Source organism: Lactuca serriola, chromosome 6 (assembly GCF_051521515.1).
Source record: "Lactuca serriola cultivar US96UC23 chromosome 6, Lser_US96UC23_V15, whole genome shotgun sequence".
In the NCBI taxonomy this organism is placed as follows: domain Eukaryota; kingdom Viridiplantae; phylum Streptophyta; class Magnoliopsida; order Asterales; family Asteraceae; genus Lactuca; species Lactuca serriola.
The window spans coordinates 97,201,534-97,222,749 of NC_136413.1; the positions used below are offsets into that span (position 1 = coordinate 97,201,534).

Sequence of the window (21,216 nt, forward strand, 5' to 3'; positions counted from 1 at the left end):
CAATAGTTAGCAAGAAGTCTCCATCTTTTATGACGGAGTAAATGTTACAACAAGGCAATTACTTGACTCGCAAGGTCCACTTACAAAGAAGGCACCTCCAGTGATAAAGCAGCTAATTGAAGAATTCTCTAAGCATTCTAGAGAATACCATAATCCAAGAAATGATCTAACAAGGGGGTCCGCCTATGCAGCTTCAGAAGACTAATCAGCAGTGATGGCCATGTTGAAAAACATGGATAGGAGGATGGACAAAATGGACCAAACGAAACATGCTATACGGGTGGGGTGTGAAAACTGCAATGGGCCTCATTGTGACATCCCCAATTTCACGGCCAGAAAAGACCGATTTTGTTTATGCTTTATAAAAATCAGAGTACTTCATTTCATAAAAATGTTGCGAAATTTGTTCCCAGAAAAACACGATAAATACGTTATCAAAACATTTTCAAAGAAACGTATTTTATTCATTTTAAAATGTTTGGGATGTCATCGTCATTACAGAAACATAAGCATAAACGGAACTTACATTTATTTACACTAGTGATCTACATCTCTTTAATCTCTCAATGTAATGTGACTTCGTATCAACACCTATGATATAAATAAACTGAGTGGGTCAGGTTGGGAAACCTGGTGAGTACATAGGGTTTTCAACCCACAATATTATAATTATTATGTTTAAACAATCAAACAATCAACCCAATTACCCATCCCCATTATCTTCTTTACTCTTAAGGATTTAACCTAAGAGTCATCTATCCTGCATTCGTTTATTCCAAAGTCCCTTACTTCCAGGGTTATAGGACTGGTACTAAGTCCATAGCTGCCAATGTTCGTTCGTAAAGCACTAATTCCATAGCTGCTATAGTCTATTCACCGGGTACTAAATCCATAGCTACTAGTGTTTATCTAATAGGTACTAATTCCATAGCTAGCAATTCCCAACAGGTACTAAATCCATAGCTACCGGTGTTTGTCCAATAGGCACTAAGTCTATAGCTGCTGATGCTTATTAGGCACTAAGTCCATAGCTGCCAATGTTTACTCACATCATCTTTTATCTCTCATCGTTCATCTACCCATGTCATACCCAACATATTCGTATATATAAAATACGTATACAGTTTAAATCCTTTAAAACATGCATAAAACGTTCATCCAGCATAGACAACAAGTACTTCAAATAATATGCACACTTAGCATGTAATTTATATAAAATACTTCATATCTATGTGTAAGATGAAAGTAACTATGCACTCACCTGAAAGGTGGTGAGTCGGCACTCGGACAGCACTTCGTTACTCTTAAAACAATTATCCCTTGACGAAACCTAGTATCATTACCACTAGAGTTAGTCTAACGCTTGACGAGACTAATTTAATAGTCTAACTATTATTACTATTATATAAGCGTTAAATAACACTCAATATAACTCATAATAATAGCCCAAATAATTATTTTAAGGTCCTAATAATGTTACTATAATTAAATAAAATCTATATTAAATATAGTATACGCGTAGCTCACTTACAACGGGTTTTTATTAAAAACAGGGCTTCGCTGGAGCAGCGTTTCCGAGCCGAAAGCTTTTCTTCTCGGAGCCGTCGGGCGCTCCGGGGCTTTCTTCTCGTGATAGGGAGGTTCCCTAGACTTGGGAGGGGTTTAGGGAGGTTAGAGAGAGAAAGAAAGGTTTGAAGGTGTGAGGAAATTACGAAGAGTTCATCTTTTATATATAGGAATTGTATAGTAAAGTAGTCTCCAAGCTTCGTCCGTAACTTTTGCATACGAGCTCCGTTTTTGTATGTCTTTTTACCATTGAGTTCCTATTAATGAGATCTTCAACTTTCATTTAGACCTCGTTGGCTAATTCTCATTCTATCTCGGATTTACAAAACCGTATCGAATTCGCCGCGCTCGAAAAGTAGAGACTAAGCTTCGTCCATAACTTTCGCATACGAGCTCCGTTTTTGTTTGTCTTTTTACCATTGAGTTCCTATTAATGATATCTTCAACTCTCATTTAGACCTCGTTGGCTAATTCTCATTCTATCTTGGATTTACAAAACTGTATCGAATTCGCAACGCTCGAAGAGTAGGGACTAAGCTTCGTCCATATCTTTCTCATACGAGTTCTGTTTTCGACTGTCTTTTTATCGTTTAACTCCTATTAACGATATTTTCATTTATCGTTTAGATTATTTTGGCTAAAAATCGACCGATCTAAAATTCAGATTGCGGGCTGTGCACTGCTATGCTAAATCTTAGAAAAATCACAACTTCCTCATACTAAGTCAGATTTGGATGTTCTTTTTATGCACACTATCGGTTTAACATAAACTACGACTTTCGTTTTGATCGCTAAGGCTAAATCTCGCTCTATCGTAAATTCACTATTTATGCCTCCTGGTATCGTGTCGGTTCCGTCGCGAAACTTCGACGGGTCATAACTTCTTTGTTATAACTCGGATTTCGACGCACTTTATATGTACGGAAACCTTGTAACATATACTCAAACATGGTTGAGATTATTTATTCTTAATAATCTTTTGTCGAAAAGTCGTTTTCGACCCCTATAGCCTGTAAATTGACTGGCCCGGATCTACGGGCGTTACACTCATCTTACTAGAGACTACGACTTGGATGAAAATGGCAACAAAGAAAGAGTGGCTCCCTTATGAAGAGTACAAGAAGGCTAAGGAGGAGAAGTAAAGGCAGAAAGGAAGAGGTTTTTACCAAAAGGAAGAGCCGGCACAAGAAAGAAAACCAAGTTTGGAAGAAATGCTTACCAAATTTGTAGCTGCTTCAGAAAAGAGACATAGTGATCATCATGTTTCAATTCAAGAAACAAGAACCATGCTTAGAAACCAGCAAGCATCTATCCACAACATAGAAACGCAGCTGGGGCAACTTGCTCAACAACTCAACCAAAGATCACCGGGCGAACTTCTGAGTAAAACCGAAAATAACCCATGAGGCGCGCACATAAACATAGTCACAACAAGAAGTGGGAAGATAATCACTCCTCTGGCCCCTATTCAAAATGAAGCACCCAAGGAATTGCAGAAGGAGGATGCAGAAAATCAAGACCAAAATCAAAATCTTCATGGAACAGAGCCTACTCGCCGAGTCCAGAATATGGACTCAACGAGTCCACTGCCAAACCCGAAAGAGCAGATCCCTGAAAATTCCTTTCAGCCTCCATTGCCATATCCAGCCCGAGCTAAGAGAGAGAAGCAGGAAGAGGAGTACTAGAAGTTTCTTGATCATATCAAAGCTCTTCAAATCAATATACCATTCATTGAAGCTGTCGCACAAATGCCAAAATATGCAAAATTCCTTAAGGAACTTCTCACGAATAGAAGGAAGATGGAGGAAGTGAAAAAGGTAGTTCTTAATGAGAACTGCTCAGCTGCCATGCTAAATAAGCTACCAAAGAATAAGGGTGACCCGGGGAGCTTGACTTTACCTTGCCAATTTGGTAACTTGGCTACCATTCATGCTTTGGCCGATTCGGGAGCAAGTGTGAACGTCATGCCATATTCATTCTTCAAGAAGCTGGATCCCCCGGAACCAAGGCCAATTCGTATGGCGATTCACTTAGCAAACAAGACAGTCACTTTTCCAAGAGGCATATGTGAAGACTTATTGGTCAAGGTGGACAAGTTTGTATTTAGATTTCATAATTCTAGATATGGAGGCGGATCCTCAAGTCACGATCATCCTTGGAAGACCTTTCCTCAACACTGCAAGTGCTATAGTAGACATGAGGGACTCGAAGCTTACTTTACGGGTAGTAGATGATTCAGTCACTTTTGGGGTTGATCAAGCTATGACATATGCAAGGAATAGTGATGACATGGTGTTCTCAATTGACATGCTTGATGAATTAATGGAGGAATGCGAAAGTGAAGATCCCAATAAGTCCACAATTTTTGATGAAGCATTTGATGCTAAAAAGACTTAATGGAGATCGAGAGGCTGCTGGAAGAAGCTGAGTATGAAGAATTGATGAAACAATCTGACAGATCAACTCGCCGAGTAGGGCCGATCTACTCGCCTAGTCCATGCGAAGAGAAAATAGAATTCGTGAATTCAGCTGCCAACTTGCCGAGTCCCTTACCTGCACTCGGCGAGTACAACCAACAGAACCCAAAAACCGAGCTCAAAACGTTACCAGAACATTTGGAGTATGCTATGCTTGAAGATGGCCATCAAAAGCCAGTTATCATAGCCTCTGACCTTTCCGAATCTGAAAAGGAAGAACTAGTTCATGTTTTGAAGAAGCGAAAGCGGGCCATAGCATGGATCATTACCGACATCAAGGGAATTAGCTCCGCTTATTGTTCTCACAAGATTAACCTGGAAGAAGGAGCAAAGCCGGTTGTGCAGCACCAAAGAAGATTAAACCCAAATACGCAGGAAGTGGTCAAGAAGGAAGTGGTCAAGCTTTTAGATGCGGGGATTATATATTCAATTTCCGACAGTCTGTGGGTGAGTCCGGTCCAAGTGGTGCCCAAGAAAGGAGGGATGACGGTCATAACCAACGAAAAGAATGAGCTTATTCCGACACGAACGGTAACCGGTTGGAGAGTGTGCACCGATTATCGAAAGCTAAGCGATGCCACTCGTAAAGTCCATTTCCCCTTACCTTTTATTGATCAAATGTTAGAAACATTATCGGGCCATAGTTATTATTGCTTTCTAGATGGATTTTCGGGTTATTTCCAAATACCCATAGACCTAATGGACCAAGAAAAGACCACATTTACTTGCCCAAGTGGGACTTTTGCTTATCGACGTATGCCCTTTGGGCTATGCAATGCACCCGCGACATTTCAAAGGTGCATGACAGCCATATTCCATGATATGGTGGAAAAATGCATGGAAGTCTTTATGGACGATTTATCTGTTTTTGGATCTTCCTTCCATGATTGTCTCACAAATCTTGACTTAATGTTTGCTAGATGCGAAAAAACCGACTTAGTCCTTAATTGGGAGAAATGTCACTTTATGTTCAAGGAGGGTATAGTTTTAGGCCACAAGGTTTCCAAATTGGGAATTGATGTGGATCGGGCAAAGATTGACACCATTGCCAAATTATCCCCACCAACTAATGTGAAGGGCATTAGAAGTTTTCTAGGACACACGGGTTTTTACCAGCGTTTTATAAAAGATTTTTCTAAAATAACTAGACCTCTAACACAATTGCTTTTAAAGGATGCACCATTTAATTTTAATAAAGAGTGTTTAGAGGCATTTGAATTCTTAAAGGAAAAATTGACTAATGCCCCGATCATTATTGCTCCATATTGGGATTTACCATTTGAAATAATGTGTGATGCTAGTGACTATTCATTAGGAGCTATCCTAGGTAAAAGGGTTGATAAGCACTTTCAACCCATTTATTATGCTAGTAAAACTTTAAATCCGGCCCAACAGAATTACACCACCACTGAAAAAGAATTATTAGCTGTGGTGTACGCTTTTGATAAACTCTGCCCTTATTTACTTTTATCTAAAACAACTGTTTTTACTGACCACTCCTCTATCAAGTATTTGTTTGCCAAGCAGGATGCGAAGCCAAGATTGATACGATGGGTTCCGCTTCTCTAAGAGTTTGACATAGAGATACGCGACAAAAAGGGAATGGAGAATGTAGCGGCCGACCACTTGTCAAGGCTTGAAAACCCGCAATTGCAAGAAGATAGAGTTGGAGATGACTTCCCGGACGAGTACATTATGGTAACCATGGGAGAAGAGCCATGGTTCGCAGACATAGCTAATTACTTAGCTAGAAAATACATCCCAAAAGATCTTACGCGGATGGTATCATACGAAGATGTGTGTTCGGGAATGAAAGCCGAAAAATTTTGGAGCATTGTCATAGCGGGCCCACAGGTGGACATCATGGAGCACATTACACTGCTAAGAAGATCTTTGACATTGGGTTTTACTGGCCCACGATTTTTAAAGATGCAGCCCAATTTGTCAAAGAATGTGATGCATGTCAAAGAGCGGGAAACATTTCATCCCAAAATGAAATGCCACAACATAGTATTCAAGTGTGCGAAGTATTTGATGTGTGGGGGATCGATTTCATGGGACCATTTCCCATGTCCAAAGGCAACAAATACATATTAGTGGCGGTGGATTATGTATCCAAGTGGGCGGAGGCACAAGCTTTGCCAACTAATGATGGTTGGTTGGTGGTGCGCTTTTTGAAGAAGCTATTTTCAAGATTTGGAGTCCTGAAAGCTCTTATAAGTGACCGAGGCACTCATTTTGCCAATGATCAACTAGAGAAGGTGCTAAGGAAATATGGGTTAACCCATAAATTCTCTACATCCTACCATCCACAAACTAGTGGACAAACCGAAGTGACAAATAGAGCCTTAAAGAGAATCTTGGAGAGATCGGTCGGGAGCAATCAGAAAGAATGGTCGGATAAGCTAGATGATGCACTTTGGGCCTTCCGAATAGCTTTCAAAACACCTATTGGTACTACACCATATGGCTAGTTTATGGAAAGCAATGTCATTTACCGGTGGAGATCGAGTATAAAGCTTTTTGGGCTTTAAAAATGTGCAACTTCAACATGGTGGAGCTCAAGAACAACCGGTTAATGCAAATGAATGCTCTTGAGGAACTTAGAAATGATGCTTACACTAGTTCTCTAATTTATAAAGAGAAAACCAAGAGTTGGCATGACAAGAGGATTAAGGGAAATAAAGAGTTTCATGAGGGCAAAAGGTGTTGCTCTTTAATTCACGGCTAAAACTCTTCTCGGGCAAACTCAAGTCAAGATGGGATGGTCCTTTTCTAGTGAAGAAGGTGTTTCCACATGGTGCTATAAAGTTATTATCAAAGGATGGTTCCCCTTTCAAGGTCAATGGACATAGGGTCAAAAGATATGAAGAAGGAGTCCCAAGAAATGAAGACATGGAAGAAGGGCTGTTGCTGGAAGGAATTGCAACAACGTAGAATGGGAGGAGTCCAGCTAATGACTCCTTAAAAAGAAGCACTTCCGGGAGGCAACCCGAGTTTAGAGTTTGCATTTCTTTTTCCTTTATTTTCTTTTTAATTTCTTAGGATCTGTTTTATTTTCATTCTTCTTCTGAAAATATGTTCAAAATGATTGCTTGAGGGCAAGCAATGCTTAGAGTGTGGGGTGGTGGTTTAAAAATAAGAAAAAATTCAATTGTTGTTCAAACTGCAAGCTTTACTCGCCGAGTAGGGCCGATCTACTCGGGGAGTACTTGTCCGAATCCCCAAAAAATCGGGAATATGTGGATCTACTCGGCGAGTAGCACTTTTCTACTTGACGAGTAGACAACTTACACAGACGGTTTATTATCTGTAAATAAGGGTTTTCATTCATTTTACCCACACACTCGCCGTGCACAGCTACTCTCAAGTCATTTCTTCAATTTTTGCTGAATCTTCAACTTTCAAGAGTAAAGGTATGATTTCTACACCCAATACTTGTCAAAGGTTAAAGATTTATCACTTCTTAGCCCTTATTTTGTCTAAAATTCGGATTTGGGGGTTTCCTCAATTTCTGGGGTTTTGATTTTACTATGAATTAGGAGGTTTTAGGCAAAATTTCTTTTGGATTAGTGTTTATTGGACTTAGTACATCAAACCCCTATGCAAAATTGGGTGTTTTGGATGGCCCATATATGTGCGGCATCAATCTGGTCCCGATGTTCATCCTACTCGCCGAGTAGTTCATGAACTCGACGAGTAGGATGCTATACAGATCTGTGTTGTTCGATTTTAATTTATTGGTGTTGTTTGTTTGTGCTTTCTTAATGTTATTTTGTAGGTACCATGTCCAGAAGAGGTCAAACTTCAAGAGGGGGAAGCCAAGGAGACATCCCGTGGCTCTCTTTTCGCCAAATCACCTCTAAATCATCTCAAGCCCGCGCTAAAAACAAATTAGAAGCTTTGAAGCAGAAAGAGATCCACTTACCTAATGCAGTGGACTGGGATTGGCTGGGGAAGGTTGGGCTGGAGGAGGAATTGACACCATATTTGGTGAAGGAATGCAATATGGGGGATTCTACCATCATATGTGATGGTTGGTTACAATTGTTCAAAATTCAAGAACCGGTCTTCGCTGGATTATGCTGGGAATTCTTCGCTACCATCTCATTCCGGGGTGGTAGTGAGTATTATAATCCCAATGTAATTTCCTTTTCTCTTGGTGGGGAGCTGCGACAATGCAGCATGGCTGAGTTTTCATGGAGGATTGGCATCTATGACTAAAGTACCATGTTAAATGAAGACTTTGAAGCTTTCTTGGAGAATTGCCACAAAGATCTCCCCGAAGCAGTGGTCGCTTCCACCTGGTGGAATACTATTGCTAACCGGGTGTATATTCCATCTTCCGCACAGGAGGGCCACATCCGTTCACCGATCCACCGTCTCATTCATCGTTTCGTCACCATCACGGTTAATATGCGGAAGGATGATGACAAGGTCCCGACCGTTGACATCTTCTATCTTTGGAGCATTATTACTCCCGATGTTTTTTTTGCAACCTCCCCTACTGCATAGCCAAATATCTTGCGGAAGGGGCCGTTAAAGAGAAGGTGACCTCTAAAATCAATGGAGGAATGTTTGTGACAAGGCTTGCAAGATCATTTGGGATCTTGGATTTGCAAAAAGCAAGGGTGCTGACGGTCATTTCTCCCCCTCCGTTCAACACTACACTATATAGGAGGGCAAGGATTGTGGAGAAGTTTGGAGATTCTTATTCTATTCCACATGCGGATGAGCCGGTTATCCCCGAGGAGCCGGGACGGCGGGTGAGGCAACGGAGTGAGTGGGTACGAGAAGAACCACCGGTTATTCCGGCGGAGGAAGAGAATGTCACACCCCAAAACCAAGAACGGCGAAAACGTTCTGGGGCGGAGGACATCATGTACAGTATCACAACAATGAAAAGTAGTAAACAAGCAACAACATCATCCATTGCATTAATAATAGAATTATTATACAAGTGTGTTCTGTCAAATTTTGATAAACACTAAAGCATAAATCAAAATGAAAGATGAGTCTTGAACAAGCTCCATCTTCCTTTCTCCTTGCATCGGTACCTGTCTATGATGACCTAAGGATACAAGTAATTTTGAAAGCGAGTATCAGCTTTAATGCTGGTGAGATCATAAGTATTTAGTGTCTTAATTTGTATGTATGAATTTGTAAGTAAATGAATTGTAAGTATTGAAAATGTATATGATCTGTAAGTATGAAAATGTTTGTAAAACAACTGTAAACGTTTGAAAAACTCTAGAAATCCCTATGATTCCTACTGTTATATAAGGGTGTCTTCTACCAAGACCTAACTGTTCTCAATGCAGTCTTCTACCAAGACTTAACTGTTCTAAATGTTCGTGTCATGTAAAAGTGTGTAATTTTCCCAAGTGTAACTATTATTAACAAAATATAGTTTTTACATTTATAGTTTAAGTGAAAAGATCACTAAATATGTGTACAGGGAAAATAAATGTAGTACTAAAACGTAGCACTATAAGAACTACTGCTGTACTATTTACCTTAAACCGGATTTATATTAAGGTATCATGTGATAAATTGCACCATACTATAGACTGGTAACAACGACAACGTATAGTCGAAAATAAGGTATGATGTTTGGCACCCGCAGACCTGCCGGTCCGGCTGTAGCTAGCAGCCAGGTATAGGATAGTCAATCCAGTATAGATCTATATGCAAACTCAAGCTCTCCCTTCAAGAGACTCTGGCTACAACTCGGGTCATGACAATTAAGGCATGCTCCCATACAGTGGATCACAATTTTATTAGCGTATTAATGTAAGTGTAATGTAACGAACTGTTCTAGCTCTAATGTACGTGCTCTCTACCTAGCAAGTATATTAATGTAATCATTCTAGTATAATTATATATGTTCTTCTAGTAGTAAGTATTGACTCATGAATGAACTGACTCATAGTATGATATCGCGTTCTAGTAATAGTTCTAGTATCTTCCTAAACTACCCATATGGTAGTTTACTAGTAATCTAACTGGTACGTATGAACATGGATGTATACCCTTGCTACCCAAGGTCATGGGATGAACTGGAAGGACCTTTTATGACTATATATGTACACATGATATATAACTAATATTTAAACGACTTTCGGACGAGTACCCGATATCCCACCAGACCACATCTCAAGCGCGAAAAGGAAATAGGGTGGATAGCCTTCCCAAGTCTTTTAAACATTTCTTATATAAGTATACATATAAAGGCATGCAATTTATAATATAAAAGCATAAATAAGTTTCGTAAAACATTTCAACATAATTATTATCTTCAGAAAAGATCGACTTGATGTCAATCTATAAAACAGTTTGAAGGCATAGGTTTGATAAAACAGTTTAAGTATAAGGAAACATTTGTTTGAAACACAATTGTAAATAAGTTTTAAATGTGATATACAGAGTAAAATGTACAGTGTAATAAGGAGTTTAAAACATATAAAATGTTTATAAAAATCATTTGAAGGAAACTGTTTGGTAAAACGGCTAATGTGTAGTAAATCATTTGAATGTTGCATATTAATCACATGTGATTGATATAATAACTAGCAAGATTCTAATTGTATCCCCCCCCATAAAACATTTAAAAATAGTTTAAAACATTATTAAAGGGGTATGAACTCACCTGCAGTAAGTGACTGGAATTGAACGGACTGTTATCGTAAGGAAGGATCGGGCAAGTGCTTGGTGTCAAGTGAAGACTTTAGACACACACAATGGTCCTAATTACATATGAATACATATGTATATAAATAATTAGTGATTAAAACACTAATTATACAAGTATAAACATTTAAACGCGAGGAAAACACTTTTGGTCAAGTGCTAGGAGGCTAATGGGTTGCAACAAAGGTGTGCAAGGCCTCTAATAGGAGTTTAAGGTCTAATGACCATATGTTTTGGAGTTTACGGCCCAGGGGAGTAAACTCCTGGCCGTAAACTCTCAACCAAGTTTCTAAATGAAGTCTAACAATTATACAACTCATGTGGTGAATTGCTTCAAGGCTTAAACAAGTGTTTGGGCTTCCTATTAACTCCTTTGAGGAGTTTACGGCCCTCGGACCATATCCCATGGAGTTTACGGCCGTAAACTCTCTTGGGAGGGTGATTATGGTGTTTTCAAGTCTCTAAATTAACTAGGAACTAAACTAGGCTTTTGTACTTGGCTTTAGAAGAGTTTATGGCACCATTTGGCACCATTTTATGGAGTTCACGGCCCTAGAACCTTTTGGGCCGTGAACACCTTACTCTTGGTGTTCTAAGTGTGTTAGCTAGTCCAAAACTCATTTAGGTACATGCCCAAATTAGTCTCTTGGCTTAAGGAAGGTTTTAAGGGAATTTTGGCACTTAAACATGGAGTTCACGGCCCAAGAACACCCTTGGCCGTGAACTCACTTTTCATCCTTGATTCTAATTGATTTTGGTGTCCTAAACATGCAATGGTGGGTTCTAGTTCGAGTTCTAAAGCTTTGAGGGTCATTGGGACACTTCTAGCCCTTAAAATGGAGTTTACTCCCCAAGTGTTCTTGGGCGGTAAACTCCCAAATCTTGGTGTCTTGTTCCGATTTTGATGTTTTCTAGTCATATACACACTAGCATACAAGTCTAAGGTAGTTACAATTCACGGGGAAAGCACTAGGTAGCATTTAAGCCACATATTGGAGTTTACTCTCCAAGAACGTTCTTGGGCGGTAAACTCCCGAATCTAGTCGTTTTGTTATAAAATTGATGTTTCTAAACACAATCTAAGCTATATAACATAACTATATCGAAGTACTCACAATTTGGGATAAAAACCCGAAGATCCGTGAGAGAGAATTTTGGCTTTTCTCTAATTGGAAATGTAACTAATGAACTATTTGGTTCAGTTTTCTATATATAGTCCTGAGATATTTTTGGCAGAAAATATTTTTATTCCTGGAACGAACTCTAATGTCCTAGAGTATTGGAATAACAGTGTTGCACAAAACCCTAGTGCATCCACTCTCCTAATATCTCCTTAAGTGTAATATCCTAAAAACTGCCAAACTTATACTCGAAATCTGAGTTTTCACTGTAACTGTTCTACATCTATTGGCTTGATATGGTTTGTTCAGAATAGAAATTTCGGGTTGTCACAGAGAACGATGGGTGGAACCAAGTTGAGTATTGGAGATACTTGGATGATATTGGGAGAGCTGTCAATTATAATAATCAATCATTTGAGTATCTTTTCCAACAAATGAATATCGCCCCGAGACTCGGACCCGGTTATCCCTACATTATGAATTGGGAGGAAAAGATGAGGAGAGGCAATGAAGGACGAGGAAGTGGAGTTGGAGGAACTAACATGGATGAGGAAGAATGAAGAAGTGTTTGTTTAGTGTTTTTATTTTTCTTTTTATGGTTTTTGATTTGGACAAATGTTGAACTTGGATGATTTTGTTTCTTTTAGGACTTATATTGCTTTCACTTTTGGTTGCATATTTTTTAGGATTGGAAGGTTAGGATGAATATAGAAGTTTTAAGGGTCAAGGTTCAAGTGAGGAAGTGAGGAATGTTCACATAAGAGTGCGAAGTTTTTTCATTAAGGTTGAGTCCGTTAGAGTTGGGAGTGATAGAGAGTGTTGCTACTGAAGTAATTAGAGGAAGATTCACTGAATTATCCCAATTCAGAACCTTAATCAAGAAGAAAATGAGCTGGACAATTTTTTCTCAACACAGCGCCTACTCGCCGAGTGCACAAATCCTACTCGGTGAGTACATCGGTAATTACGCGATATAACTGCAAGTTGGCAACAAACTCGCCGAGTACACGATACTACTCACCGAGCAGATCAACATTTTTCAAATTCCGGAGCTGTTTTGGGCACTTTCATTCCAGTACTTGTCCATTTTTCGTGAAGAGTTATTACTGGAGGTTTCTAAGAGCTTTGTCCTACAATTTTGAGTTATTTGCATATCTACCACACGAGATTTTTACACCCAAGACATGGATGAGTTGTTCCCATGTCTAAAGTCAATTGAAGATGGAGCTGAAGAGAAGAGATATCAACCTCGCCACTACTATCCCAGGGGAGTTTGTTCCAGTTCTCTCCTTATTTTTATTGTTCTTTATCATGCATGATATGCAATGGGTACATTGCATAAATTAAGTGTGGGGTAGGGGGTTGGTTGGTTACACTAGTTAATTTTTAAAATTTTGCATAAAATTTGCTAGGATTAATTTAGAAAATTTTGGTAAAGTAATTAGGATTCCATGTTAGAATTGTGTTGTAGATTGCAAGAAAACTCAAATGTTTAGTTGAGCCTATATACGTTATAGTGTATTTGTGGCCCCCTTATTCTAGTGAAATCATGGGACAAAAACACGACCTCCCTCGGCCCGAAGGATGCAATATGTTTAGCATCGTGTACTAGAAATATATCCAGTAAAATTATTATCGTTAGCCAATAAAGGTTGAAGTTGAGCGCCCCTGCTTAAGCATGTAGGATGTTGAGTGGAAAAAGTGAGGTACATGTTAAAAAGAGAGAGAGAGAGAGAGAGAGAGAGAGAGAGAGAGAGAGAGAGAGAGAGAGAGAAGAGAGAGAGAGAGAGAGAGAGAGAGAGAGAATTGCAAGAAAAGTTTGAAGAATTTTGGAGCAACTAATGTGAAGATCAAAAGATCAAAATTCCAAGAAGTGCAAAAACTTGAAGATACCAAAAATCAAACAACAAGGTGGTGAATTCAAAGAAATAAAAGGTCAAATTATCAAAGAAATGAAGAATTCCAAAGAGCTTCAATGTGGTATCATAAATTGTAATTCTAGATTATGTATGCTTGGGTTGCTCAACCAAAAATACCTTGAGGATAGGAGGTTTTCTGCGGATGGATTTGGGGAGATGCATAAAATGAGCATTGTTCGGGATGAGTGGGCGAATGTTTATGAGGATTGTGAGTATTTAGAGTATGGGGGTATTTAGGAAAATTTTAGACACAAATGCATGCGTTGCGGTCTTGGCATAATGGTTGGGTTAGATTGGAGTTGTCATATGTGGTTCTAATGTGTTAAAATTCAGTTTTGCTTGGGGGCAAGCAAAAGTCAAGTGTGGGGTATTTTGATATTTGCATAATTAGTCATATGTTTAGCATACATTTTTATTCATTTTTAGCTAATTATGTGCATAATGTGGACAAAAGGTACTTAATAATGCTTAAATTTTGTTTTCAGTCCAAAAGACATGCTTGGAAGTAAAAAGGAACAAGGAGAAGCAATTAGAGACCAAATAATGAAGAATGAGGAACAAAAACACACTAACTCGGCGAGTCCGCGAGGCTACTCGACGAGTACCCAAGAATATTCCCAAAGATAAGTCAAGACTCCTGGAAATAGACGGATTTCACGCATCTACTCGGCGAATTGGGTGATCTACTCGCCAAGTAGCCCCTGTTTTGTGATAATTATAAATATTGAACCTTTATCTGAATTGGGGGATACTTCTGGTGTTTTGGGAGCTGCACCTGCGATTGAAGAACCCTTTGGAGAGTTGAGAAATCCTAACCTTCGATCCTTTGAAGAATCAAGGCAATTTAGGTTATACATTCCACTTAATCTTAGAATTTAAGCATGTCTAGCCAAGTTGAACTTGTTTTTGAGTTTGTTTTTACTGTGACTATGACCTAAATTCGTTTTGTTTCTATTTGGGAAGACCAAGTTACTCCTATGGTTTAATTATTACTTTTTGATTGATTCTTTAGTGGTGATCTTATTAAATTAAGTTTGTTAAAGACCCTTATGCATTAACCACAACTATTTTCTGTTAATTGGAAGACAATTAAGCTGCATGAACATCTCTTAGTTGTTAACCTCATATGTTTATGTGAACACTTTTTCATATGCCTAGGAATAATGAATATGAAACTAGGATTAATAAGATAATGGGCAAATGAATGTGTGAGCTTGTTTGAGAAACCAACAAACAAGAGGTTAATTGAAACACCAATTTGATTAACCAATTACAAATCTTATTTAATCCAAATAATTGAACTAGAAAATTAATTAGTTTAAACAATTGACCACTGCTTGAATGGATTAATTGTCTAAGGGTTAGTAGTAATGAACATGAATCTAACCACTCTAATTGGTAACCAATAACAATTGATCTATCATATAAATAACCATAGGAGTGAATTGGTTGGACCTAAACAAAAACCCTTTATCAAATTTGGTGAATTTGTTACTTGTCTTAGTCGTTTAGTTAATTAAGTGCTTAAGTGGTGTGTTTAAGTTTCCAGTCTTGTAAAACTAGAGAAAAACCCTTTTACTTTTATTACTTGCTTAGTTAAAATTAGTTATTAGTTTAATTTCCGTTCCCTGAGTTCGACACCCTACTTATCCAACTATACCACTAAAAGACGGGTTCACTGCCTTTGTGTGCTTAATTTATCAACTAAAAGTAGGAATAAAACCAGTGCATTTTACACACATCATCAACTATCTTGAATATCTCCCAAAAATATGTCTAGTTCAGACATCTATGATCCTCCCAAATCTCTTGAACTTCACTTCCTCCACCTCGTCCAATTATTCTCCATAACCCTCAAAGTTCAAGGTCACTCAAGCCCTATTGGCAAGGCAAGGTCTAGGTGTGATCACATCTTGGAGATGAAGTCACATACTGACAAGCCGGGAGAGTTGGGTTTCAAAGTCTTGAGAAAGTTGGATGTTCAATCACTTTCTAAGTCACATAGTGAGTTCCTTTGGGACCCCTATGAAACAGACTATGACAAGACCCTTAATGATCTTATCTATTTTATAAGATTAACTTCCTAAATATTTATGTACATTGACAATGAAGACACTGGAAATCCAGCAAAAGCATTCTCCTCCCAATGGAAAGGAATCGGCCATAGTCAACTCGGTTGACCAAATGGTAAAGAGAAAAGCTAAGTCTGTGATAGTCTCGCGTGCCATTAACAAAGGGTCCATATGTTTACATTGCCAAAGGAAGGGGCATTAGTTGCGAAGCTGCCAAAGTTTACCTAAGGATGTTAAAGTCAATAAGTTCGACTCTACTTCAGGTAAAGTCCACCATCTAAGTCTACTAAGTTTCTATTCTGAGATTCTTGATACATGATGTGACTGGGTCACATGTTGATGTTTCTAAGAATCAAAGAAAAGTGAAGAAACTTAAAGAAAGAATGTGTTGAATCTAATCGTGTAGATGGATTTCAATCGCATAGTTTGAAGATCGGATTCTTGAGCTACTTCTTATGAGTTATGATATATTGCTTAGGAATAGATAACAACAAAGTTTTCATGCTCTTTTACATTTTATGGATAGTTTTTCCGCAAAGTTTTTAAAATAAAAGGAAAATGATGATTTTATTTATTTTAAAATATCCTTACAATGGAATTTGAGGAAAAAAATTGTTGCTTATATGATTCCATTAATAGCAAGAGTGTAAATATGAAATTGATTCTTTCATTTGTGGTAATGTCTAAATTTACCAAATAAGGAAAGATCCTCATCACCCAAGTTGCAATTGGAACAAAACTTGGAATCATGCAAGTTGTATAGCATGATGAATGAGAATTTTTTAGCTTTGGAAAATTAAGACTAGTTCCTTGTTCACATGTATATGTGAGTCAAGTGAAGGACTAAGGGATCCAATACACATTCTTGTGCACTAGTCAAGTCCACCACAAAAGATCGATAATATTATTCGTCATAATTTACTAAAGCTCAGTAAATATGGTTATACTTACAAGCTTAAGTGTAATTCTGAGACATTGGAAAAGGTTCCAATGTATGGCAGAGCGAATAAGAAGAATCAAATTTGGCAGAAGGATAAAAAGTTTCTCAAATCTGAAAAGATGGGAGAGTACTTTGGTATCATGTCATATGATCATCTTAATGATTAAGAGACCTTATCACAATTCATCCTCTAAGTGCATTCTGATAGCTAAGAATAGGAGCTATGAATTATTGAAGTGGTCAAATCAAGAAGATGAGTCATACTTCATTCCAAAACAAGTCGTAGAGTCATACTCCAAGACTGTAAGTTGAGTGAAATATCTTAAAGAAAGATTTCAAACACTAGTCAAATGTAAGAGTAAAAGTTTTCTACTCTTGTACATTTGAAATTGGTAAGTTGTGATGTTTTGGACAAAACAAAGACCAACTAAGGCCAATTGTGTAAAGTGTTTGTCTTGATGAAGAATCCAAACTATCTCTTGAATATTTGGAAAGTGAGTCTTATATGTCAAGAGGACAGTGGGAGTTTTAAAGGTCTTGAAAGTCTCAAGAACTAATCAAGAATAAAACCTGAAGTTCTTCACTAGCACACAACTTGAGGTTTATAACCTATCGTGTTGACATATTCTGTGCTCATATGAGTTCTTAGAGTTCTCAATTGGTTGCATAACAACTTGGAAGCAATGGTACGCCCTTATGCTGCCAGGTGGCAAGAAGTTAAGATTGCACAAGTTCAATCCATAAGAGTTTGTATTTGTCACTAACCTTGTATTGTGATTATGGTTTTGACAATTCACATGGATAAGAACACATACACCATTAAATCTAAGTGTCATAAGGTTTCTCTCCGATTCATGAAAATGATGGTGAGGAAACACTTTCACTAAGTAGATTTTAACTAGATAGCAATTGTGATATTTGCATTCTTAAAGTCGTTAGTGGAGCGTGTGTGGTTAACCGTCACACTAACCTGGACTTGTGAGAAGTGGCAAAGGTCTAAACAATTGAGACTATGATTACGACATCCCTTTTCATAGTTCTTGAAATTGTTTAGACACACCTGTGAGCTATCTAAGACAAGGTGTATGATATTGGTAAAGTTTTATCAAAGCAATCTAGTATCAGAAATCTGAACTTTGGTAAGAAAGTCAATAAAGTATTGATTTCTAGAAGTCCAGCTGATTTCTGGATACATGTCAGAGCTAGTGGGAGCATAAGTGTTATGCTAATAATCATCATGTTAGTGGGAGCATGATTATTATGTTAATTTTTGCAAGTTAGCAATGTTAATTATAGAAAACAAAAGTTTCAATTCGTGAGGCTACAGGGGTTGAAAAAGTTGTTTTGCTATAATTAAGGGAGAGGAAATTATACTTCATTTCACTTCTAAAAGCTTAGATTGAGATTTTAATCAAATTTAGTCAAGGATATATATATATATATATATATATATATATATATATATGAATTTCATGTTGGAATGGCTCAACATAAGGAAATTCTGTATATGAGTTCATTATTTGCATTCTAAAATTCGATTTTGATTACGGCATACCTTTTCATAATCTGAATAATGAGAACTTGGCAAATAGAAATGAAAATATTATAGCAAAAGAATGGTTTAGTCTTTATGTGAGACATCATGAATCGTGTCCCATATGCTTCGGATATAGGATCGATTACATGTGCTATATTCATCCTTTCTAAAATTTTCCAAATGCATGGGGCATTAAGAAGGGAAAAAAGGTCTAGAACTGGATATCACTAAAATGATTAAGCAATTGTCGATGACAATCTAAGGTTTACCAAAGATTGGTTGCTCAGGGACAGTTGGGAGTATAGTGTTAATTGTTGGAAGGACCATATTGACATATTCTGAAAAGAAGCAACTCTTGTTCAGAAGTGATATTCAAAAAGGGAATGTGGAAATGATCCCATTGGTGGAAGTTGTTCAATAAATCTGTGTAAGATTAGGAAACTTAATGCAAGAAGGATGTTTCCAAGGAGTTGATCTCCTTTGGAATGCTCTGTAATGTTTGTTGTCAGGTCTTTGTGACTTTGTGCATAATCATTACAAGAGAATCATTGCATATAAGTTTAGAATCTAACAGATTTCGGTAAAATGGCATGAATTTGGAATTCCTGCGTTTGCCATAAGAATTCGGGAGTGTGAAATTAGAATCATTGAAAGTTTGGTATTTCACAAAGTAAGGATCATAGACAAACATAGAGTGCATACTTGGTGTATGGCAAAGCTATTGTTTAGAAAAACATAGTGTACATGCTTGGGCAATGGGACAACTATTGTTTTAATTCAAGAATAAAGTTGATAGCTGAAACAGTATGCAATGAATAACGTGTAATCATATGGTGATAAATAAAAGGTGTTTTATTTATGTTCATAGGTTTTGATATCATATTAGATTCAATTATTCTTGTGTTTCGTTTTGCATGTTTTAACTTCCAGAATAAACTAGGTTATTCTTTCGGAATGACTAAGTTATTCAAACCATCCATAGTCGGTCATATGTTGGAAGTAGATATGAATCAAGACTGTCATGGGTTGGCTTGTAGAGGTCCAAGTGGTGGACAAAGTTGTGCTACAACACTCATGAGTGCTCATAAGTTCTGAGTATTAGATTCAACCCGTGCTGATTGGAATCTCTTCATGGATTTTATCACGAGTGATCATGAGACGATAATATCTTATATTCTTCAAACCTAGAGATATGAGTTGTTACTATGAGTTGGTTGTACATTGATTGCACGAAAACGCATTCAGTAACTCGATGTTATAAAACGTGCCTTTGTGTATGATTCAACAAGTAGTAGAACAAGCCATATGAGTCGAAGTTTATCCATTCCTTTTACCTTCGGGATAAAAGCGATATTTGTGGGCCCCTCGATGATTTAATGATGATACATGTGAGTGCTTGGCCAAGCCAGGACTGATTTGATTAGTTCAATCAATCAGTCATCATGAATCGGAAATCGAGAAACAACAAATGGATAGAGAGAATGATTTTAATCCATGTCTCAGTCCATATGATATCTAGAATGGAGGAATATATGATCCCTTATCTAATGGACAAGTCATTGACAAAGGTCAGAGTTCGACATAAGCTTTTGAGAGCTACGATTGCTGATCGGTTCTTGAAGTCATATGTAATAATAGCTTTAGACTTATCCAAGTGGGAGACTGTTGGATTAATGTCTATGTCCATAACTATAATTGGTAAGACTTGACCCGACCCGACATGGTCCATTTGGGTTGCATGGCATCATGCATTTGGATAAACGATAATGAGAGAAATAACACTTAAGGTTTATTAATATATTATAAGTTCTAATATATTAATAAAGTTATTTTAATTAGTATTGATCAAAAATTAATTTGGAATTAATTAGTGATCAAAAGGAGACTAATTAAATATATGGGTTGATTGTGTAAACCATTCATTCTTATATATGTGGGCTTGTGATCCAAGATTCCTTATGTTGGACTAAGTCGATGGGGGTGACCCATGGATACTCCATGGAGGTTAAAATCCATGGAGCTTAAGGAATGGGTAAATTTATGAGTTACATGGTGTAACCCTAATAGCCACCATATAAAAGAATCCCATGGCTCAAGAAATCATGCACTAGTGTGTGAGTATGAGGGCTAGACGATTTCAAGGAGTGTTCCATTTCTCTCAAGTCATTCCATGTGCACTTGATGCTGTGTGAACCATTTGAGGTGTCACACTTGGGGCACTAGGCACTCAAGCTTCATGAAGACAAGCTACATCAAACAAAGGTATGTATTATATCCATTTGATTACCCAAGTATCAAGTATTGTATGATAGATAGGGTAATAGCTTGGAAAGTTCATATTTGCATGTATAATAGAGAAAACATAGATCCAAGGTATTTAGGATTGCATGTACACTTAGGAGTGTTAGAATGCTCAATACCCATCAAGAAGGTGTAGAATTGAGGTGCTGATTTCAGTCCCTCCATATGTATAGGGCCAAAATTATGATGGGACACATGCATGGGTTTGTTCGCCGACAGGATAAGTCCAAGGGTTCTCGGCTGGAAACCAAGGGTTTGCGGTCAGAAGTGGGTTAACGGTCCGAGGTTAGTTTGCGGCTTGGGCGAAAATTCTCGGATTCTAGTGTTTTCACTTTTTATTCACACAACACCTTTAATACAAGGTTTATACCCATATAAGTTATTAATCCAACCTTAATAAGTTAATCAAAAAAACAATTTGACTTTTATTTGGCATGTTTGACTTTGGTTGACTTTTACAATATCAAAAATAGCGGGTTGTCACATCATCCTCCCCGTTAGAGGGAATTTCGTCCCGAAATTAAGTCTATAGAGATACATCCGGACTAGGGAAAGAGATGTGGATACTTATGTTTCATTTGATCCTCTCGCTC

At 37.7% G+C, this 21,216-nt stretch overlaps 1 protein-coding gene across 1 annotated transcript; it reads left to right on the top strand.

Annotated features, from left to right (window-relative positions):
- Window positions 1–3,314: 3,314 nt before the first annotated feature.
- On the top strand, window positions 3,315–3,963 carry LOC145060029 (uncharacterized). The gene is made up of 2 exons (XM_079007766.1): window positions 3,315–3,627; window positions 3,689–3,963. The coding sequence occupies exons 1-2, from the start codon at window positions 3,315–3,317 to the stop codon at window positions 3,961–3,963; spliced, it is 588 nt and encodes a 195-aa protein (XP_078863892.1).
- The last annotated feature ends 17,253 nt before the right edge of the window (window positions 3,964–21,216 follow it).